The 23629-nt window shown below is 54.0% G+C and overlaps 1 protein-coding gene across 2 annotated transcripts; it reads right to left on the bottom strand.

The window, feature by feature from the left end:
• Nucleotides 1–247: 247 nt before the first annotated feature.
• On the bottom strand, nucleotides 248–21667 carry PLCD1 (phospholipase C delta 1). 2 transcript variants are annotated; one of them, XM_027522733.1, is made up of 15 exons: nucleotides 21483–21667; nucleotides 14311–14475; nucleotides 10891–11119; nucleotides 4155–4284; nucleotides 3825–4056; nucleotides 3211–3412; nucleotides 2945–3089; nucleotides 2718–2867; nucleotides 2467–2625; nucleotides 2090–2249; nucleotides 1785–1901; nucleotides 1182–1360; nucleotides 957–1089; nucleotides 730–879; nucleotides 248–581 (listed from the first exon to the last, which is right to left on the bottom strand). In XM_027522733.1, the coding sequence occupies exons 1-15, from the start codon at nucleotides 21514–21516 to the stop codon at nucleotides 496–498; spliced, it is 2271 nt and encodes a 756-aa protein (XP_027378534.1). In that variant the 5' UTR covers nucleotides 21517–21667; the 3' UTR covers nucleotides 248–495. The 2 variants fall into 2 exon arrangements, with proteins under 2 accessions (XP_027378534.1, XP_027378533.1); XM_027522732.1 differs by lacking the exon at nucleotides 21483–21667 and adding an exon at nucleotides 17570–17815.
• Between the last annotated feature and the right edge of the window lie 1962 nt (nucleotides 21668–23629).

The following is a 23629-nucleotide window of genomic DNA, read 5'->3' as shown; positions in this document are numbered from 1 at the left end:
GTGTGTCCCGTGCTGGTCCGTCCTGCCCCGGGGAACAGACACCCCCGACCCCCACCTTGCTCCACTGTGAAGGTGGAGAGGAGTAGAGAATGAGCTGCTGGGGCTCCAGGGCTCTGGGACACACATGCACACACATGTACACACACACACATGTACACACACACACAACACACATACATTCATGTACACACACGCACGTGTGCTTTACAGGGATTTTTCTGGTATCCAGGTAGAGAGACCACAGTACTTATTTTGACGATTTTTATAAAAACCCTCAGCCCAGGGCCCAGCCGGAGGATGGAGAGAGGGCTGCAGTGTGGCTCCTAACGGAAGTGAGGGCAGCACCAGGCACTGGGCCAGCACCTGGGCTGCCGAGAGGCAGCAGCAGACAGGAGGCTGGAGCCGAAGGCGGCACGGGGCTGCCGGCTCTGAGCGAGGGGCTGGGACAGCTCCCATCGGGTCTGCTCAGGGCAGCCCTCACCAGAACCCCCGAGCCTAGTCCTGGAGGGCCACCTTCACAAAGAGGGTGGCAGACGGGTGCTGGTCCCCGTTCTTGGAGAGGAGGTGGATGTGTCGGTATCCTGGCGGGCGAATGGGTGGGGAGGGATGCACCAGGAGAGTTCTGTTCACTCCAGGAGGATACTTCGAGGGACAGCCAGCCCCCACCCAAGAAATGCCTCCCATCCCACCCGGCCGCCCGAGTCGTTCCCCTTCCTCACAGACACTCACCCTGCTTGAGGCTTTTCAAGGGGATGGTGCTCTGGCCAATGAAGTCGTTCTTGGAGGAGGCATCGTAGTCCTCCACCACAAAGCGCACAAGGGCAAGCTCAGGCACAGCCACCTCAAACTCCAACTCTGTGTCCCACCACGGATTGAAACCTAGCGGGTGCAAGCACCGTGTCAACAGCACAGACATCAGCTCCGGGAGCCAGGCTCAGCCCAGGCCCAGCACGTACCGTTATTGGTGACCACAGCGGTCTGGCGGCTGGCCACGTCCCGGCTCACGCCATGGATCTCCACTGTCACCTTGGGGTCCACGATTGAATTCTTATTCTTGTTGACTTTTGGCAGCTGCTGCCCTGAGATGACCTGAGGAGAGGCAAGGGATAATTAAGCGTTCAGGATGGTAGCGAGGGGGAAGGGAGGCCCAGGGCACCTGTCCCCACTGTGGCTGGCCATACCCTGACATTGAGTCGTTTCGGAGTCCACCAGGGCCCGTGGGCCAGGGCACGGGAGTTGAAGGTAGAGTTGGGGTCTCGCAGGAAGGCAGGCTTCAGCACGTACCCACAGGCCCCATTGTCCAGGAAGCGGCCCTGGTACACATCCATCTCTGACCCAGGAGTCTGGAAGTTCAGGGCCACTGCAGGCAGGACAGAGTAGTCACAGGCTGTGTGTGTGTGTGTGTGTGTGTGTGTGTGTGTGTGTGTTGGGGGTGTCTCGGGTCCCAGAGCCCAGCTGGCTTGGGGCACACTGGGGCCCAGAGTCACATAGTGAGATAGAATCAGGGTCCAGGATCACTCCAATGCCTACTGCCCTCCTGCTGCCCTAACTGACCCACTACACCAACCTTACATTACATTTCTGGGGCCAGAATTCAAAGGACAAGTGCGCTAATGATGAAATTTCAGAGGCTGTATTTGCTCACGGGAGATTATATCCAAACTGTGATTACCAGCTCTGAAGCCAAATCTGTGAATCTGGCTCTGCCTGGGTCCCCAGAGTCCCCTGGCCCTCCAGACAGAAACCCTCACCCAGGGCTCCTCCAAGCCCCAGCCAGCCCATACCGATCTGGCAGCCCCCATTCCACATCTCCACGGGGCTGTAGTTGGAAGAGTCCGTTCTCCACCCAGCGGGGTAGATCCTGCTCAGGTGATTCACGTTGTGGCGGACAAAGCTGTTTCCTGAGGAAGGGTATGAGTTGGTCAGAAGCAGAGGCCTTCTGGGTGAGCCCAAGCACCTCACTAACATCATGGAGTGCCGGCTCTGGGAGATGTCTGGAGGGGTGGGAGCTAGTCCTGGCCCTGGCCAGCTCAGATGGTCAGACAGATGGGCAGCAATCTAGGGGGTGGGGAGGCAGGGCCAGGTTCACCTGATTCTTGGAGCAGTCGGAGGGCGCGGTTCTCAGAGAAGGATGACATCTCATAGAAAGCCTGTCCAGAGGTGCCAGAGCTGGGGAAGCCCCGAAAGTGGACACTCTTGCAGTAAATGACCATGTCGGAGAGTTCCTTCGCTAGCCTGAGCTTGTCCTCCTGGGGGCCATGGGGAGGCCCAGGTTAGATTCAGAGATTAGGGCAGGTGGGCACTGAGAGAGCCAGAAACCCAGACAGAGACAGAGAGAGGGGGCAGAGGGTCTGAGTGACAGCCACAGAGCACTCAGACAAGGCGAACATCCCACAAGGCGATGGAGGGTGATGATGGAGGAAGGCCCCAGGGCTGCTCCCGCACCCCCACAGCTCCCCCTCGAACCTTGGACTTGTGCTGCACTTGGCTCCTCACCGCCTCGTCCTCCATCTCAGCAGCCTCATCCTCGTCTGACACCACAGTGGCCTCTGGGCCACCTTCTCCTCCAGGCGGGAAGAGCCCCCCAAGCTTCTTCCCCTTCAGCAAGATCTTCCCCCTCAGTTGCTAAGGATGGAGGGGGCAGCTGATCAAGATTCAGCTGGCCTCCCGGCCAGTCCCCTGCCCTCTCCTCTGGGCACCGGGTCCCCGTGGGGCACCTCAGGGGAAGGCAGGCTGGTGACGACCCCGTCCAATGGCCGATCCAACAGCATGGGCCCCAGGAGGGTGCGCAGGTGTCGCGCCATCACACGCTGCTGTTCCAGGCTGCAGTGGTTCTCCAAGGACAGGATGACGGGGTAGGGGGATGCCTGGAGGCCCAGGGGTAGATTAAGAGGGGTGGGTGGCCCCAGAGTATCTTCCTCCTCACCCCCAGGGGCACGCCCACCTTGAAGGCGTAGTCCCGGATGGCCCTGACCACGTCGCAGAAGAGGATCTTGGAGGTGAAGGTGTAGCCATGATAGATGATCGGCTCCTGGTTGGGCCCATCCCAGCAGTCGAGCTCCAGGCAGCGGCAGCCTTTGCACAGCGCCCTGCAGGTGGGGTGTGGGCTAGGCCCTTGGTCCCGCCCCGGTCAAGCCCGGCCCCGCCCCGCCACGCCACGCCACGCCACGCCCCACCCCGCCCCGTCACGCCCAAGTTGCCCTGCCCCACCGGATGTAGGCTTCTGTGCTGCTGGGACCCGTGAGCTGGTCTTCCAGCAGGTAGGTGTTGTGCGAGGACGACACCAGGTAGTGGCTGAGCGGCTGGTCCATGTCCTGGTAGACGCGCCGGTGCGCCAGGTCGAAGGCGCTGCCGTCAGCCGAGAGCAGGTACATAAGAAAGCCGTCCTTGGTCATCTGACGCTGCGCCTTGGCTGGAAGGCGGAGGCGGGAGGGCGACTGCAGGTCAGAGCGCCCTGGGAGCAGGGCCCCCACAGCCCCGCCTCCCATCCTGAGCTGGTGCTCGCGTATCTCTTGGAAAGGGGGTAAGTTTGAGTCTCTTGACCAGACCGTGACTATACCCCAGCATGGGGCTCTGTCTCCTTCTCTTCTGTCCCAGACTCGGTGAGGCCCCCCGAGGGCAGGACTTCATCACCTCCTTCTCCAGGACTGGGCCCCCATCTGACGTCTTAAAGCGTTGTGCCCAGCATGGGCTGGGAAATATCGCCCAGGGGCCCTGGAAATGGCTGAGGCGTCCCCTGCCCTCCAGCTCCCTACTCGGGCTGCCGTCTCCCCAGGGGTCTTCCCGCAGTGTGGGGCCCAGAACTGCAGTTCACAGGCCCTCACCCGTCTCACTGGGTTCGTAGCGCTCAATGAGGGAGAGAGCCAGTGCAGGCCCCGCCTCCTCCTCCCGCTGCTGGTGCTGCAAGAAGGTCACCAACTGATCCACCGACAGGGTCTCCTTGGAGCCCGTGGCCTCCTCGAAGGTGCGGTCGATCTCCTTCCTCTGGGTCAGTATCTTGTAGAAGGTCTCTATCTCCTCATCCTCCAGGGAGTCTGTCTGAGAGTGGTCACATTCCTGCAGAGCCAGGACGCCAGGTAGGCAGGGCTCAGAGCAGGTCCCAAGCTGTGTTCCAGACACTGCCAGGCAGACCCAGCCCTCGCTTCCTGCCTCACCTTGAAGATCTTTCGGGCATAGCTGTCGTCCACCTGGATGTTGAGCTCCTTCAGAAAGTTTTGTAGCTCTTTGAAGCTCATCTTGTTGTCCTTGTTTTTGTCAGCTTTTCGCAAGCAGGAATGAATCCAGCTGGGCAAGAAGTAAGGACAGAACCCCAGGAGCCGTGGTACCCCCCAGGTCCCAGCCAGAGGCATGGTTCAAGCTCACGGTCAACTCCCAGGCCCAGGTGGACTGAGGGCCCCTATAGACACTGCTCCCCACAGGCCTGGCTGTTGGCACATCTGCATTTCAGGGGTAAGACCTGGTAGCCTCTTTGGAGGAAATATGACATCCAATGAAAGAGTCTTTTTCCTACTTTCTGGCTTTGAACCCAGAAAAATTTGAAATTTGAAATTTTAAATTTTAAAAAATGTTAATTTTCTCACTCTAAAAGGTTCATTACAGACAGTTGAGAAAATGAAGAAAAGTAAACAAAGGCCCCACAGTTCTATCAGCCAGGGGTATCTACTGTTAACATTTCAAGGTATGTCCTTTTGCTTTTCAACATACAATTATTACTCAACTTGACTAAAGCCTTTAAGGCTTTTTTAGTAGGAAACAGCAGATTTCAAGCCACTGATCAAAGGTGGGCACATCACATGCAAAAACAAAGCCTGGATCATGGTGTCATGATTGCGGTGCATTGGTCTCCACTTCTTTCCCTCTATCTCTCCCATCAGCCTTGAACTTGAGTACTATAGAAGGAGAGGCTCCATACTACATTCCACAGAAAACAGAGAGCTCATTATAGAACAAGAAAATGGGAACTCATGAGCACAATGAAAACATGATAGCAGGTTTTGGGAAGAAATCAGAAAGGAAACCGCAAGATAAATCACGCCATATCAACATTTTTAAAATTCTGAGGATCAAATAAAGAAAAAACAAAGTCATCTATCTGACAGACTGGAGGAAGCATTTGCAGCAAAGTTTTTGAATTAATTAAAAAGAAAAGAGTATGATGACCCTAAAAACTAAATGAGAAAGGGATGTAAACCAAACTTTTACAAACATTGATAGTAATCAAAGATACTAACAGTTTGGAAATAAGATGCAATTTCTTAGATGATAAAATCAGCAACTTAAAGGTATATTCCCAGTGCAAGTAAGGGTGAGGTGAAATGTACACTCTCATCCATCAGCTGGACAAAGTAAACTGGAACAACCCTTAGGAAGGTAATGTAGAGATATCAACCTGTTACACCAGTTGACTCAGTAATTCCACTTCTAGCAGTCCATTGGTAAGGAAGCACTTCTGAATACTGAAAGGTTTTATGAACACAGTCCTTTGCAGTGTTATTTATAGAGGTAAAAGAATAAAAACAAATGAAACGTCTGACAGTAAAAGAATGGATCACTAATTTATAGTACATCCACTCAGTGGAACAGTACACAGTCATTAAAGCCGAGACTTTTCGCTTCCATGCATTGGAGAAGGAAATGGCAACCCACTCCAGTGTTCTTGCCTGGAGAATCCCAAGGACGGGGGAGCCTGGTGGGCTGCCGTCTATGGGGTCGCACAGAGTCGGACACGACTGAAGCGACTTAGCAGCAGCATACTAACACAGGGAACTAATTATGACATAATGGTACATAAAAAATGATACAAATATATTAATCTTCATTATTTTTGGCAAATGCACCACTAGACAAAATGAAATGCATCAAGAAAAGATTAAAGGGAGAACTCAAATGTCAGTAGTTTCTGGAGGAGGCAGGTTTTCTGGGCCTTAAAGCTTCATTCTAACATACCCATATAGTTAAATTTGTATTTATATATATAAGTATGTTTTATGTAAATATATGTATACATTTACATAAAAAAAAATTATGGTAGAATTCCAGGTTAAAAAAAATACAAGTTCACAGTGGTCCACCCAAGCATAAGGTCCCAGTGCTGATTGCTCTTCAGCAGGCTGGAATGGCTTTAAGACCTCAAGATTTAGGCAGCAGAAGCCTGCAGAGGGCATGAGATTGTCCAAGCACAAGCCTGTGCAAAAGGAGTGACTGTCAGAAAAGTGCCATAGAACTGGGCTGTTAGGAAAGCTCAAAATTGGGCTTCCGTGTGCCTCAGTGGTGAAGAATCTGCCTGCCAATGCAGGAGACACAGGTTTAATCCCTGGTCTGGGAAGATCCCACATGCCTCAGAGCAACTCAGCCTGTGCGCCCCAATTATTGAGCCTGTGCTCTAGAGCCCAGGAACCACAACTATTGAGTCTGGAAACCTAGGGCCTGTGCTCAGCAACAAGAGAAGCCACTGCAATGAGAACCTGCACATTGCAACTAGAGAAAAGCCCAGGCAGCAATAAAGACCCAGCACAACCAAAAATAAATAAATAGATAAAATTATTTATTAAAAAAAAAAAGCTCAAAGTCAGGCAGACAAAGCCTTGAGAAAAACACTTAAAAGCCCCTGAAATGCTGAAAAGCATACAATTAAAGGGAATCTACAGAGTTCAAAATGTGTCCCCCAAAGGAGCTGGATATACACTAGCAATGAGTAAAGTAATCAGAAAATGAGATTAAGAAAATAATTCCTTATAGTAGCATCAAAATGAATAAAAATACAAATTCTTTTAATGCATATCGTATACTCTGAAAGTCACAAAACACTGTTGATAGAAATTAAAGATCTAAATAAATGGAAAGATACCCCGTATTAGCAGATCAGAAAGAAGACTTGATACTGTTAAATGAGGAATACTCTCCAAATTAATCTACGGATTCAACACAATACCTGTCACAGTCATGCTGGCTACTTTGCAGAAACTTACAACCCCATCCTCAAATTCGTATGGAAATTCAAGGGGCCTAAAACAGTCAAAGCATTCTTGAAAAAAATAAATTTGGAAGACTCACACTTCAGGATTTCAAAGGTTCCTACAAAGTTACAGTAACTAAAACGTTGTGGTGTTGGTGCAAGAATAGACATTTAGATAAATGGAATTTAGGTAAATGGAACAGAGGACTTCCCCAGTGGCCCAGTGGTTAGAACTCCACGCTTCCACTGCAGGGGTTACAGATTCAGATCCCTGGTTGTCCCCCTGTGTGGCGTGGCCAAAAAAAAAAAGGACAAATGGAATAGAGAGTCATGCAGTAAACCCTCATATTTATGGTCAATTGATATTTGACAGGGGTATAAAGATAATTCAATGAGGAAAGAATAGTCTTTTCAACAACTGTATGTCTACATGCAAAAGAAATATGAAGTTGGATCTCTCATATCACACCATACACAGAATTTACAGAAACGAACTCAGAGTGCACCAGAGACCTAAATGCAAGTGCTAAAACTATAAGAAAAAATATGAGTAAATGTTTGTGTCTTTGAGTTAGGCCAAGCCTTCTTGCTGGTAAGTTGCTTCAGTCGTGTCCGACTCTATGCGACCCCATAGACGGCAGCCCACTAGGCTCCCTCGTCCCTGGGATTCTCCAGGCAAGAACACTGGAGTGAGTTTCCATTTCCTTCTCCAATGCATGAAAGTGAAAAGTGAAAGTGAAGTCGCTCAGTCGTGTCCGACTCTTCGCGACCCCATGGACTGCAGCCTACCAGGCTCCTCTGCCCATGGGATTATGACAACAAAAAACACAGGCAAGAAAAGCAAAAGGTAAATGTGTTAGAGCTCACCGAAACAAAAAATTCTGTGCTTCAGAGAAACCCACCAAAATAAGAACAGAACCCACAGAATGGGAGAAATTAATTGCAAAGCATATATCTGGTAAGAGACTTGTGTTTATAATATTAAGAAAAAACTCTCACAACTAAATAATAGGAAGGTAACGCAATTAAAAAATGGGCCAGAGATCTGAATAAACATATCTCCAGAGGAGATGTACAAAAGCACATAAAAATGGTCAATATCATTAATTATAAGGGAAATGCAAATCAAAACCACAGTAAGATACTTATTTTAAAAAGAAAATAACCAGAGTTGGTAAGGATGTGGAGAAATCGGAAGCCTTGAGTGCTGTTGGGGAGACGTAAAGTGGTGCTCGCCATGGCAAACAGTAGAGTGGTTCCTCAAAAAGCTGAAAATAGGATTACCAGATGATCTCACAGTTCCACTTCTGGGTATGTACCCCAAAGAATTGAAAACAAGGTCTCAGATACTTGTACACTCATGTTCATAGCAGCATTATTCACAATAGACAAAAAGTGGAAGCAACCCAAGTGTCCAGTAGTGGGCGAATGAAGTGTGGTGCATACATACAATGGAATATTGTTCATATTAAAAGGATGGAAATTCTAACATATGTGACAACATGGAAGAAACTTGAAGACATTGTGCTAAGTGAAATAAGCCAATGGCAAAATGACAAATACTGTATGAGTCCACTTATATGAGGAACCTAGAGTAAGCAAGTTCATAGAGACAGAAAGTACAGTAGCAGTTGCCAAAGGCTGGGGGAGGCTGGAATGCGGAGCTACTGTTCAATGGGTACAGAGTTTCAGTTTTACAAGATGAAGAGTTCTGGAGGTGGCTGAACTACAGTGTGAATGTACTTAACACTACTGAACTGTTCACCTAAAAATGCTTAAAACAGCGAATTTTATGCATATATTACCATAATTTAAAATTAAATAGGTCCATTAAAAAGAACAACAAATGGGCAAAGGATCTGTTGAATAGCTATTTCTCCAAAGAGATATACAAATGTCCAGTAACCACATGTAAAGATGTTCAACCCATTAGCTATCAAGGAAATGCAAATCAAAACCACAGTGAAATGCTACTTCAAACCCACAGGATAGCTGTCATAAAAAAGGGCAGATAACAAGGATTAGTGAAGACGTGAAAAGTCAGAACCCTCATACACTGCTGGTGGGAGTATAAATTTCCTCTCTGGAAAATAGGTAGTTGTTCAGAAGTCTAAATATATAGTTACCACAAGACTCAGAAATTCTAGGTATGTATCCAAGAGAAATGAGAATGTATGTCCACATAAAAACTTACCACGAATGTTCAGAGCAGCATTATTCAGAGAAGCAGAAACCCAAATGGCCATCACCTGCTGGTTGGATAAATAAAATGTGGAATAGCCAGAAAATGGAATATTATTAGGCACACAGAATAAAGTACCGATACAGGCTATGACGCGTACAAACCCTGTTGTTTAGCCGCTAAGTTGTGTCCGACTCTTGGCAACCCCATGGACTATATAAGCCCACTAGGCTCCTCTGTCCATGGGATTTTCCAGGCAAGAATACTGAAGTGGGTTGCCATTTTCTCCTCCAGAGGATCTAAATTCCCGACCCAGTGACTGAACCCATGTCTCCCGCGTTGGCAGGCAGATTTTTTTTACCGCTGAGCCACCAGTGTGTCTCCATAACATTATGCTAAGTGAAAGAAGCCTTCACAAAAGACTGTAGAATTCCATTTATATAATACGTCCAGAAAGACAAAGTATCAATAGATTGGTGAGACAGGAAGTAGATTAGTGGTTGTCTAGGCCGTGGGGGCTGTGGGGAAATGGGAACTGCTAAAGAGTATGGGTTTCTTTTTAGAATGATGAGGATATTCTAAAATTCATTGGCTGATGTGTTGCATAACTGTGAATACACTAAAAAGCATGGATTTGTACACTTCTGGTGGATGATTTACATGGTAAGTGAATTATATCTCAATAAAGCTGTCATAAAAAAAGAGTTGGTACTGGTTCCACCCTAATCCTATATACCCGAAGCCTGACCTCTTTGAACCATAGACTAGGGCATTGTTGTGTACCTAGATTTTGAAGTGAATTTGTTTCTAGCCCCCTGGCTGGCCTGCATACCAGGCCTGGGAGAACTTGATCACTCCCCAAAGAATGGCACAGGGGATAGAGGTAAGTGGGAGTGGACCATGGCCTCCCGAACTCCCAGAGAGAGAAAAAAAAATGCAGTAACTCTAGGAAACATTAAAATGTCTAAGTCTAGGGGACTTCCCTGGTGGTTCAGTGGTTAAGAGTCAGCCTCCAATGCAGGGGGTTCAGGTTCCATCCCTGGTCAGGGAACTGCCCACATGCTGAACAGTACGGCCAAAAAAAAAAAATCTTTAATAGATAAAATTAAAAAAGAAAAAGAAAACTAAGACTTTTTAAAAAAGATACATAATATTTTTTTTAAGTCTAAGATTAGGTCTCCCATTGAAGCAGGCAGCTCCCCTCAGCCTCCCCAGTCTCCCAGCTCTATGCTGGTTATAGCGAGGGGACGAGGGACATCACGGAGCTGCACTGCTGTTTGGCCCTTGGGTCAGAGTAGACAAAAGAGGGCCCAAGTACCTTCCCTGCTTCCCCCAATTGTGTTCTCTCAATGTGATGTATTTGGAGACAGAGCCTTGAGAGACTTAGGTAAGACCATGAGTGGGGCCCTTGTGATGGGATTAGTGCCCACGTAAGAAGAGACACCAGAGATCTTGCTCACTCTCTCTTCCCGCTTTCCCCCCACATCCCGCCCCCCGCCCCCAACATTTTAAGACAGAAGATAGCCATCTACAAGCCAGGAAGAGAGCTCCCACCAGAACCCGACCCTGCTTGGCCCCTGATCTTGGATTTCCAGCCTCTAGAACTGTGAGCAAATTAATTTCTGTTGTTTAAGCCACCCAGTCTATGGTATGTTGGCCCAAGCCAGGTGTCTTCCATACCGAGGCTGCCCTGGGGATAAGCATAGCCAGTAGCCGCAGGCTGGGTCTGGGTCCACTGCCCCCAAAAGGATACTGTCGCAGCTTCTGCTGCTGGTCCATGGAGCCCGAGTGGTGGATGATCTTGCCCAGGCCCTGCACCCAGTGCTGGGCATCGGCTGGTGATGGGGCAATGAGGTCTAGAGTATTGCGCTGGTCCTTGAAGACTATGGAGAAGCAGCGATTCTCAGGCACATCCCGAGCAAACTTCTCCAGGCCCTCTGTGCGGTGCCCCATCCGCACCTCCTGGATGTCCTCGATGGAGACTGCGGGAAGGGGGTGGGGGCAGAGAGAGAGCTGTGAGGGGCAGGAGGATGGTCAGAGTGGGGACAGAAAGAGGCTGACATGGAGGAGGAAAGGGGGACACAGCTGCAGCAGGCAGAGTGGAAATGCCCAGGGAGAGGGAGGTTGACTTTAGGGCGGGAAGGGCTCCTATGGTCCCAGGCCCCCTGTTTCTGTGCTGGGAGGAAGTGGGGCCCCTGGGAGAGGATCGGGGCAGGGCAGGGCTCTCAGTGACTGGAAGAGGCCACTCTGGAGCTTGGGGCCTGTGACGGAGGTATGGCCACATGCTTTCCTGGTGTACTTGACTTTGGGCCCTTTCCCTCCCTCCAAGACAGCCATGAGAGCCTCCAGGCTCTTCTGACCACTCAGGAGCCTGGAGCCACCCTCAGTCAGCCCTGGCCCTGGGGTTTGGAGACAGAGGTCCACTGACAGGGAAAAGTGCTTGTGTCGGGAGCAGCCAGGGCCTTGCCTGCATGCATCTATGGGTCCTGATCTCAGGGAGCCCCTTGGGAGGGCTGGTGCTCCAGGATCCCAAGAGGTAGACTGGAGGGTGCCCCTGGGGGTCTGAGACCATGTCATTCTATCCTTGGGGACAGCAGGGGGCCCTCCTGGGGCAGCCCAGCTTTCCTAGCTTCCAGGAGCAGCGAGGCCCTGCTTGCCCCACTTCAACCCCAGGGTGCCTCCTGACCTGGCTGTGAGCCACTCCCTACAGCTGGGCTCGTGCTGGGCCTCCCATCATCTGGAGCCAGGTTCTGCCCCTGCCCCAACCCCATCCCAAGCCATCCACATCCACCTTCCCTGGGTCGAGACCAGCTCTGGCCAACAGCCTGCCTGTCCTTCCTGGTGAGTGCCCAAGGGCCTCCAGGTCACCTGCAGGCCCCATGTGTGAGGTGTGAGACACACAGACCCTGGGCTGTCTGGGGTGCAGGGGATATTCCTGTTTAATCCCTCCCTGCACCTTCCCCAGCCCTGCCAGGCCCCACACTGGCTGCAGCTGCCCCAGACTGGGAGTGAAAACAGGAAGCCAGGGTGGTGGGGGCCAGCTCCCCACCCACTCCAGAGAGAAAGTCCAGATGCCTTCCTGACTGATAACCCTTGCCTGTCTGCGGTAACCAAAGCGGAGGGAGGCTAGTGGGGTCGGGATCAGGGAGGTAGTGGAGACTTGGGGAGCAGGAAGCAGAGACACAGCACTGGGAGACTGCCCCCCGTCCGCTGCTCCTGGCCTCAGTTTCCCCGGGGGTGGAGCGCAGGCTCACTGCTCACCAGGAGGAGGGAAGCAGATGACAGGCATGCCCAGCCCAGAGCTGTCTCTGTGTCTTGGACACTCCTCACCTGAGCACTCCTGATGCCCAACCCCCAGGCTATCGCCCCTGTGGCCCTCCCTGTCAGGATTAAGGCCCTTCACTCACAGCCCTTCTGCGTTCGTATCCCTGCACCTCTGCTCATGCTGGGTCTCTGGGCTGGGAGCTCCCTTCTGCCCTTCTGCCCATAGCTGTCCTGGTACAAGGTCCCCATCTCACCGGCCCAGGTCTAGCAATGCCCAGATCTCCTACTCCTCCATCTGTCCCCTGCCCACCCCCGCCAAGTGCTTGGCACACACTGGGAACCATGCACATGTCCTGGCTGGTGGATGGGCTTCCGGGAGTCCCCAGGGCTCGAAGAGTACGATGCCCCGTTCCCACGGTGCCGCCGACTGCCAGCATCTAACAGGAAACCCTGTATCAGGGCCGAGGTCTGTGAAGGAGCCTGGCTGGAGCCACAGACAGAGGCAAGGGCTGGGTCACTCCTGTCTTATGTGACCGACATGTGTGCAGTGTCATTTTCTGAGAGCCCTTCTGGCTCCATCCCCTCCGACCCTGCCCTCCCCTGCTCAGACCTCCCACGGCCCACAGCTCCCAGGACCCAGCCAGGCTCCCTCCATCGGACCCTGCTGCGGGCCTGCAGGCCACACCTTCTCAGGATTCTGTCCAGTGTCCTGGGGCCTGGCAGACCCTCCCTTTCCTCCTCCCACCTGAGCCTCTGTCTGGTCTCATTCCCCAGAGACCTGCTTAGTGGGCTCACCCAGCCTGCATCCCCTCCATAGCCAAGGGCAGGTGATTGGGTGATGAATTTCCAGGGACTTGGACTGCGAGAGAACAACAGCTGCAGTGATCTTTCCATACTACCAGCCACATATGGCTATTCACATATAAATTAGTTCAAATTCAGTGAAATTAGGGATTCAGCTCCTTAAGCACAGTAGCCATGGTTCAAGTGCTCGAGGGCCACAGGTGGCTAGTAGCTGACATATTGGACAGCACAGCTATAGAACATGTCCATTATCATAGAAAGTTCTTTTGGATAGCTTTGGTCTAAACTTTTCCCACCAAGTAAAGGTGCAGAGGGAACCTCTCATTTTGCAAAATGTTTGGGGCGTTCTGTGTTGGCAGAGCTGCAGAGCTTGCTTCCTAAGACCTTGCAGGAGGCACTCTCCATCTTCAGGCTTGAGCTCTGAATTCCTAGACCTTTTCTGAAGCTTCCAGAAAGCCCTCAGGCCCACAGCCTCACCAACCAAGGCCTCTCTATGCAAGTCCCAGCCTGCTCCACCCCAACCTGCCTGTCCTGGCTCCAGCCCAGGGAGGAGCTGCCTCCTGTGGCCCCACCTCTCATCCTGTCCACCAATACCCGGAAGGGCCTTATCTGCCCTTGGACTTTGGGCCTTACCACACCTGAGTCCTGATCCATCCGCCCAACTTCCCTCCTTCCCACAAATGTCTGGGTGGATACCTGTGCGCGCTGGTAACATTGTTCGTTCCCTCCTTACTTGGGAGCCTGACTTTTCCCGTCTGTGGCCATGGCTGTGTATCCCCACTTCGAAAAAGCGTGAGCATCTCCATCTGTGGTCCACGACTGCCCTCTCTAGCCCAGACTAGGCCTCAGTTTCCCTATCAGTGATCTAACTGACTCCCTTCTCCGAGCCTGGCCGCCTCAGATCCCCCATACCTGATATCCTGGTTGCATGACTGACCGCTGCCCCGCCAGGCCAGGCCTCAGTTTCCCTACCTTTGGTTGTGGTTCACGATTGACCTTCAGCCCCACCCCTCCCCCAGCCAGTGTCAGTTTCCCCATCAGAGCGCAGGAGCAGCACCCTGCCCCTCCCCACTCATGATACTCATGGTGCTCTGGGAGCACTCACACAGCTGGGATTCCGGGGTCCTCATGACCTTGCGGGACTCCTGCCAGATGGTCTTGCAGTCCTCCTGCAGCTTGTAGAAGCGTTCTCTCCGCCATGAGTTGGACTTCACCTTCAAGAGTTGGCCGCCCTTCAGCAGTGCCTGTAGGTCCTTGTCATCCTGTAGGCCTGGGGGGCAGAGCTGGTAAGATGCCACCTCCTCTAGGGTACCTGCTGCTCCAGCCCCATGCTGGCTCCTTTTTCACCAGCCTCATCCTCAGCGCTCTATTCACTTCTTCCACCACCCTTGCTCCAACCTAATTCAGGAGCCCCGCCTTCAGGCATCTCTGACTCCAGCTGAGGCTGTGCAAACCTTAGGATACCCACCTGTTCAAGGCCACACTTTATATGTAATGCCCTGCAACCCACAGCTGAATGGACAAAGAACACCTGGGGGACCAGACCCCTAGAAAATGGCCTGGCTCCAAAAGACTTGGTAGGCTCCTCACTATCACACCTAGGGGTCAGAGTGACCTGAAGGAAGGTAGGACCAAAGATCAGGCAGAGCAGAAAAGAAGAGGGGTAAACACAGGCAGAAATGGATCCCAGAGCACCATGAGTATCATGAGCCCAACAGCCTCCCTAGTCTAATGGCTCTGGAATCGTGTATTGGGTCCAGGAGAGGCCTGCTGAGATGCCTCATCCCTCCCTGTCCACCCCATCTCTGAGTGGCCTGGGTCTGGGACCTCTCAGGGTAGAGTAGCCCAAAGGCATAGTGCAGGCCTTTCCGAGGCTGAGGCAGCACCTGGCCCAAGGCCCCGAAGTAGAGGAACCCTAACTGCCTGGCCCCCTCCCACCCGGCTCCTTTCAGAGATGCAGGCTGGCCTGGGGGGTGGGCTCCCACAGAGACAGTGTCCTTCGTCCCACCAGACCCAAGCAGGAGACACCAAAGGGGCACCAGGCCTGGTTTCATAGCATCCCTCATCCCAAGCAGACCCTGTGCCAACTGTGATCAAAGAGGGACCCCACACCACCATAATGACCCATCAGTGTAACTAACGGTGAAATGCACATCTCAAGCCTATCACCCAAGCCACATGGAGCCCAGCAGCCAGCACTGTTCAGAGCCAAGAGACCACCTCACCTCCCTTCTGTCCCCCAAGTGAAAACTCTGTGGCTTTTCAGCAGTCTTTATCCTGCTCGAGCAGAGTGGAGGCTTCAGAAGCCGTGCGTGTCTAGTGTGAGGGGCCTGTGCCTAGGCCTACAGGCTTTTCTTGTCTCAACCCAGATCCCCAGCCCCAGATAGGTTCTCCCACTTTATCCATGACCCCACTTCCTACACCCCAGCCAGCCTGCTCCAGATGCACACAGAGGCCTCAGCCTCTATCCCTCCCTAGTCACCCTCCTCCAGTGGGAACATAGCCCCATGCTAACACTTCCCCCTCCACGATTTTAGGCAACTTCCTTCCCTCTCTGAACCTCTATTCCGCCATCAGCACTGGGTGATGTCTGATGTGACCTTCCCTCACCTTTGTTCCAAGTCTCTCCACCCCCCGCCTTAGTGTCAGCAGTTCCCCTTCAGCCCCAGGGGAGACCCAGTGGAGGAGAAGGCTCCTACAGAATGTCCTCAACTGGTGGCTATGTCTGGGGGGGCTCAAGAGAGAGAACAGAGACAAGGTTGTTTCCACTGCCTTCCAGAGGAAAGAGCTGCCTCAGCCTCAGCTCAGCTGGGGGATCCCACTGTCCCTCCTGAGGCTGAGGTCAGCTGAGAGGGACATCCCCTTGCCCTCTGCTTGCACTCCCCTCCCCTCACCCCCGCCCAACTGGGGCATCTGGGGGTGCACACACATAGCACAGATGGGAGTGGGGGCACAGGGTCGGAAGCCTGTGGGAGCTCCACCCTCCAGTTCTGGAAAACACCGTGAGCAGACGACACATTCATCCTGTCCTGGAGCCAGACTGTGGCCCTGTCGGCGGTCAGGCAGAGATAAGTCCCTTGGCTGCCTACATGGCTTCCGGAACACAGACCTTGGTCCCAAAGGGGGTCTTGATAATAGTGACCCTCCAGGCTGCTGGGAAACCTAAGCAGATACCTCCTTCTCTGAGCTTCATTTGAGGCCCTTTTGTTTCTGAGGCCTTTGGTCTGCCCCCGGCCCTTGCTCCCGTAGCAGCCAGAAGGTCCATAGGCACCCCTTCATCCAGCCCCACTCACTCAGCTATACAGCATCTTCTCCTGTGGGAAGGTGGCAAAGAGGGGCCTCTGAGCTCAGGGACTCCTGGGTTGACCTTGCAGCCTCATCAGTCTGCCCAGGCTAGTGGCACACAATGAGGTGGCTGTATGGGGAGTGCAGAGAGGCTGCAGTGCTCATAGGGGTGTATGATGCCAAGAGCCCTGCCCATGTACCTAGGGTGATGCCTGATGAAGACAGACTGAGTCTGGGATGCAAAGCAGTGCACAGCTACACAGATATAGCCACACACACAGTCACACAGTCCACCATACTCATCATACACTGCCATACACAACCAGGAAGAGACAATGGGCCACACACAGTGACACACATTGTTACATGGAGTCACACACAGCCAAACAAGGTACCGTGCCGGAACATCATCATTGTCATAATAACAGTAGCCACCGTAATAATAGTTCACATTTCAATAAGATCCTGTTCTTAGCACATGTATTTAATCACCCCAACAACCCTATGAGGAAGGCAATACTGTTCCCATTTTACAGATGATGAAACTGAGGGTCAAGGAAGTTACACGGTGGAGTTGGGACTCAGAAGCCTGCCCACAGCATCAGTGCTAGGAAATGTTACCTTATGCAGCCACCACCTGTGCACGCTGCCACAAAGAGCAACAGCAGAAAATCTATAGAACACACACCCCATAACACAGATGACAGAATCATCTGGGTCACCCACTGTCACATCTGTCTCCCACAGTCAAACATGGTGTGCAGCATCACACATCACACACTGTCACACTGGTGCCATTTGATTACACAGCATTGCATATCCTCATTGCTGCACAGTGGTCCCAAGTACCATAGAAGTGACAGAATTACCACTAGGCGTGTAAGCAAGATGGTTTGAGAGTGGCAAGGGGCAGGGTAACCATTCCCCCCAGTACATGGCAACCCTGCAAAAACAGCCCCACTGCGAGTCATACACTCACAGAAGTACTAAACAGGTCCAGGCTCCAAGACACACAGTCTGCGTCCTGCCCCAGCTGCCTTTCCAGCCTCCCCTGATCTCGGGGCCCCTGAATCCCTTACCCAGCCTCTGCCCATTGAGCGCTGCCACCTTGCGGCTCTGTTCCTGCAAGTAGAGCTCTCTGGAGCGGCTCAGTCTCCGGCTCGGCCTCCGGACCCCAAAGCACTGCATGACGTTCCGAAGTGACCCTGCGGCCCAGCAAACCTGGCCCAGGACAGTGTGGCGTCCAGAAGGCAGCCGCGGCCCTAGGGTGGGAACCACCTCCTCGGAGGGGAGGGGGCGGAGACCTGGAGTAGGTGCAGAGACCGGGAGTAGGTAGGCGGGGCTAGAACCAGTGGGGGCGGGGTCTGGAAGGATGGGTGGGGCCTTGAGTCTAGAGGCGGAGCGATACAGAAATCAGCACTGACGGGGCGGAGCCATATCCTAGAAGGCAGGGCCAGTTCCAGAGGGGTAGAACGGATGCCTCCGGGAGATGAAGGGAGAGTGGAATCAAGACGGGGAGCGAAGGGGCCGGAGCTCAGAAGGCGGGACGCTCCGAAGGAGGAGCCGGGGCCAGGAGGCGGAGTGGAACAAATCCATAACCCAGGAAGCAGATCAGTGGCGAAAGTCGAGTCCAGAAAGCGGATTGGGGCGGAGCCAGAGCCAAAGAGGCGGGGAGCGGGAGGAGCCAGGTCTGGGAGGCGATGTGGGGCAGAGTCAGACTCTGGAAGACGGCGGGGGGCGGAGCCAGAGTCCAGGGGACGAGCCGGGGGAGGGTACAGCGATGGAAAGCATGGCCGTTTGGGGGCAGGGAGGGCGGTACCTCGACTTTGGAGGCAGTGTTGGGGCGGAGTCCGACCAGGGGGCGGAGACTGAGCCGGGAATCCTAAACACTCAGCGGGAGACCTGGCGGAGAACCAGAGGGCTGGGCGAGATTGAGCCGAGGAGGGAAGCCCGGCCCGGCGGCGGCCTGGGCTGCAGGGTCTAGCGGACAGCCGGGTGGGGCCAGGCCAGGCAGAGTTGAGGATGGAGCTCGGCCGGACACCGGAGCCCGCCAAATATTTTACCTCAGTCACTCAACGAATCCATTGTGACTGAGTGGGCCGTTGCTTCACATGTGAATCCCAAGTAGGCCTGTTTCCTTCTGAGGGAGTTTCTCTACCTGAGTGGAATAATCTCCAAGATGCCAAATGCGAATGGAATTCTTGAAAAAATGCCGATCTTAAAAATGAATCCATTAACACAGGTTTGCTTTGATAAATAGGTGAGGACTCCAACTCTATACGAAACTGTGCTGCCAGTGTGCTCGGTACAGTGGGATCTTTCATGTAAGTTACCACCCCACTTTCATTCACCCAGCAATTATTTATTGAGCCCCTCCTGTGTGCCAAGGTCAGGACATCACCCAGAGGCCTGACTCACTCCTCTCTTTTACTCGCTGCCTCTGAATAGTTCCTTCATTTGCCTCACTGCAGCTCCAGTCACCAGCACTGACAGTGAGTCACTCGCAAAGCCAGTTATTAGTACAGACAAGCATGGCAATAATAATGATAAACTGAAGTGCAGAGTGACTTGCCTAAGGTCTCACCTTGGAGAATAATAAAGCATGGGAACGTGTGTTAGTGAAGGTGAGCTGGAATATGGGCACAGACAAGTTGTTCTTCATTTGCAGTGAAGGGAGCTGAGGGTAAGGGGAAGCCTCTGTTTTAGAGAAACCACACAATGGTTTTTAACCAGAGGGCTAAGGACTCCTCGAGGACCTATGGATAGAACCACATCTCAATATAAATTGCTTCCTTCGAATTCTTATGTATTTTACTTTATACATTTAAAAACTTGATCCTGAAAAGGGGTCCACAGGCTTCATCTGACTGCTAAAGTGGTCCATGGCACAAAAAAGTTAAAATCAGTGTGGATCAGTGTGTTTCTGTGTTGTGTGGGCCTGGAATCCCAGGACAGACAAGCTGGAAACAATCAAGGTGGGTAGGGGGTTGCATAGGGGACAAAGGCAGTTAAGGGAGGTAATTTGGGGTGATGAGCTAGAAGCAGCAGGGCCTCCAGGGGAGCAGCTTTGGATTGCAGGGTTTGTGCCAGCTCCGCAGGAAGGGCTGGGCAGTCAGGCACTTGAGAGGCAGGTCTCAGACAGGATGGGCCAGGGCTGCCAAGCCCATGCCACAAGACTGAGAGGTGCTGACTGAGACTCCGCACAGTTCCCTCTCCAGGCAAGATACTAGGGCTGCCTAGAAACAGACTCCTGGAGAAGGGAATGGGAACCCACTCCAGTATTCTTGCCTGGAGAATTCCATGGACAGAGGAGCCTGGTGGGCTACAGTCCATGGGGTCACAAAGAGTTGGACAGGACTGAGTGACTAAGCACACACACACACACACACACACACACACACACACACACAGAGAAAGAGACTGGACAAAGGCACAGAGGCCACAGAGGCTGGAGGCTGGAGCCCATCCCAACATGATCTGAAGCTGCAGCTGTGTCAGAAGCCACCAGAGGGCTTACAGGATGCCTGAGTGTGAAGTAGGCACGGAGGAGGTGGCAGTCTGCAGGATAGACAGCACCAGCTAAGGGACTATTAGAGAGAAAGAGATGTCTCTACTGTGATCCTCTGAGCTGCCCAGCCTCCCTGCCAGTCTGGAGGAGCACTAAGGATACCTCTGTCCTGAGGGGAGAAGAGGGGGCACTGGAAAAAGCAGGGAACCCATGACCCAGCTGGAAGAGTTTGCCTTGAGAGGGTAACAGCTCTGGGCACTGAGCAAGGTCTCTCTGGGCCATGGGGCCCAGGTCTGAGCCAACCAGGAAACGTGAGACAGACTGGGCAGTGGCTGAAAGGAACATCTGAGTCTTCCCTGAGTTCCAGGGGGTCTCTAGTGGACAGCTGGAGGGCTCTGCCTTTCCCCTTCCCATCTATTACCTCCACTGCCAGCACAGAAATCATGGTCTAGATGGATAGTTTAGACTATCCATGATTTAGATGGGTAGGTGGTGGGCACTAACGTCTCAGACTCCAGGGGTACTAGAAAACAGAGGGAGATGGACTTAAGCAGTGATTGGAGTGAGAGAGGCAGGTTTGCTGAGCTGGCACATGACCTAGGGGGCTGGAGTGCAAAGCCCTCTAAGAGTGGGTAAGCCCCCAGGCTGGCGCAAAGAGATGCCAGGTGCAGGTTGGGGACCCCTTCAGCTAAGAGACCCCCTCAGTCCCTGCAGTCCGGAGCCCACGGCTGCTCTCTCTCCTGGAGAGACTGCGATAGGACAAGGAGCTGGTCCAAACTGTTCCCCGGTCTTTCGGAAGAGACAGAGCTCGGCTGGACAAAGCTGAGAGCCACAGGCAGTTAGAGTGGAGACACGAGCCTGTCTGGCCAGGAGGGTGCGCAAATGGGGGCTATTGGGCTGCTCCTCCCAGCCCGGGCATCGCTGACCCTGATTTCTGCGCTGGGCAGTTACTGCGGCACGGCCACATCTCACTTCGCACACCTCCTCGCCCTACTCCTCCCAGCCCGCAACACTCACGCGCCCGGACGCGGTCCAGGCACGCCTGTGCTCTGGGGAGCCTCTCCCGGCGGCCCGGACAGGGCGGAGAGAACTTGATTATTCGTGGATGCCGGTTCCTTCCCTGCTCGGCCCCTGCGAGTGCAGCAGACCCTGGAGCCTAGCCTTCCGTGACCAGGATAAGGGAGGGGGGTCGACCCCAAGGCGGCGGGGCCGGGGGTCGTCTTTAGGGAAGTCTTCAGACTCGCACACCCGTTTTCTCCCCACCGGCCGAGTCTGCGGGACAAGCCTGGAAACGCCCAGGGTCGCGCCCGGCAGTCGGGTCGAGATTTCCTCAATGCGACAAAAGGGCCGAGGGGCGGGCCCGGGGCGGGGCGGAGGGCGGCCGAAGGAGCAGGGGGTCCCCCGCCCTGGGCCGGGGACGGGTTTTCGCAGGGTCGGCCCAGGAGGGGACGCCCCCCCTCCCCGCGAGAAGGCCGAGCACTCACCGTGCAGGGTCAGGAAGTCCCGGCCCGAGTCCATGCCCGACGGACGGCGTGGCGGGAGGGGTGCGCCGCGGGACACTCGTCCGCGGCGACAGCGCGGCGGCCTCGGGTCCGAGCGGAGTGTGGTGGAGGGACCCGAATGGACTGCGGGGGGCAGGAGGCCGGAGGTGGGCCCGGGACTCCGCTCCGCCCCCCGCCCGCCCGCGCCCCCGCCCCCTGGGCCCTCCAACCCGCGCCTCTCCCCGCCCCTCCTGGGGTTTGGCTGGGAGGACAGAGGTGGGGGCCTGGAAGCCCGGCCATCCCTGGCCCAGGCCTGTGGGCGCGTCCCAGGACAGAAATAGCCAGATCCCTCTGGCTTCCTCCGCCGCCGCCACCCACAGGCCGCGGGCCCTGTCATTAGCTCGGGCGGCCGGGCCCCACGCCCTGCCTGTGGGCGCTTCGCCGGGTTACAGTGATGCGCCAAAGAATCTGCGTCCTCCTGGGCCCGGGACCGCGTAACATTCGACGCCCAGCCAGGCTGGTGCAGAAGGCAGCCTTGGAGTCCAGGCGTCCAGCCGCGGCTCCCCGGATGTCTGCTTTCTCTTCTGCAGAATGAGAAGTTAGAAGGTCCTCAGAGTTAGAAGGTCCTCAGAGAGGCATGCCTGGATCTAGTCTGGAGAAGGGTCCCCTTCCCTCTCTCTGGGAAGTTTCTAACCCTAGAAGTGCCTTTGGCGGGGGCTGGGGCAGAAGCCACAAAACTTAGAGTAGTTGCAGAAAACTCTCCTTTGAGCCCCTCACACCCCAAACGCCTGGCGATCTGTACAACAAAGTGGGGGACAGAATCTAGGACATCTCCAAGGTTCCTTTTTTGGGTGGCATCCCAAGAGACTGTCTGGACAAGTGGTACCCTTGCCCCTACTCCCACAGTCAACTCTTGCAGTCCTGACACACTTTTTATAAGTACCCAGAGACCCCCAGAAGTCCCAGAATCCTGCTGCCCACCAACTTTTGGGAAAGGCCTTGAGAGAGCCCTCAGAAGACCTTTCAGGATGGGGGCGGTGATGGTGCTGAGCCCACCAGTGAATCCCCCAGGCTTCCTGGGCTGATGAAGCCAACAGTGAGAGTCTGGCAGAACCAGATGGACCCCAGCCCCTCCCACTCCCAGCAGAGGCAGGTCTGGGTGGCCTTGAATACCTCAGGAACGGATGTCAGCCAGCGAGAGGCCAAGTCTTCCCATCCTGATGACTGAGGCTGGGTCAGGACTTTGGAGAGCCCCCTCTGTCTTCCCGCCTCTCCTGCACGGAGAAGGCTAGCCCTTAATCCAGCCCTCTCCCCAAGTGGCCTGCCCTCAGGCCTGTCCAAGCCCTCCTTGCTTTCCCTTCTGCTCAACAACAAGCAAGTCCACACAAGGCCTCCCTTTGGAGCTCCAGCCTGGGGTCAGGGAGGCTGAGGGGTCCTTCTCTGTCCTCACTCTCTCCTCCAGGCCAGGATGCCTGCCTCCGGACCTGCCCTCTGGGGGTCTCCACTGGCCCTGGGGCGAGTCCTGGGACCTCTGACATCCCCAGAGGCCTGCAAGCCCCTCTGCTCAGCATTGGGCCTCCCCCAAGCCCTGCTCTTCCCAGGTAGCCACACCACAAAACTTAACACCAGCAGTTGGCTCGGCTTCATCTTAAGCATCATTCCTATTTATTCATGTCACTTCCCAGCTCTGAGCCCCAAGCCTGAAACCAGGGCATGACCTGTCACCTCTCCCTCTGATGCCCCTGGTGGGGGCTGCAGCCTGGCTTTTCCTTTGCACACAGCAAACCTGTCGCACACAGGCCCTCTTCTGGCCTCTGGCTCAGGCCAGAGAAGCTGAGGCCTCCTCTGGAGCCTGGAGTTGCTGGGCCGGATGGGCATGGCTGACTCAGAGTTGGCCCATGCAGCCAGGTTCAGTCAGAAAAGAGGGCTGGGCCACACCCTGTTCAGAGAAGCCAGGCTGCTGGTCTAACCCGTAGGTCAGCAGCTCCCCAAGACTCTCCTCTCTTCTTCTCTCCTGTCTGTCCCTCCCTTCTACTGGGTGGGAGGCACTCTACTTGATTACTTCTGCTGTGTGTAAGCGTGTTCAGTGTGGGGACTGTGTGTCTGTGTGTGGTGGGGCTGGGGGAGCCAAGCGAGAGGCTTTGCACTGA

The sequence above is a fragment of the Bos indicus x Bos taurus genome, chromosome 22 (assembly GCF_003369695.1).
Source record: "Bos indicus x Bos taurus breed Angus x Brahman F1 hybrid chromosome 22, Bos_hybrid_MaternalHap_v2.0, whole genome shotgun sequence".
Taxonomy (NCBI): domain Eukaryota; kingdom Metazoa; phylum Chordata; class Mammalia; order Artiodactyla; family Bovidae; genus Bos; species Bos indicus x Bos taurus.
Note: the sequence above shows the minus strand (reverse complement) of the source record. Positions and strands in the feature narration are given on the sequence as shown.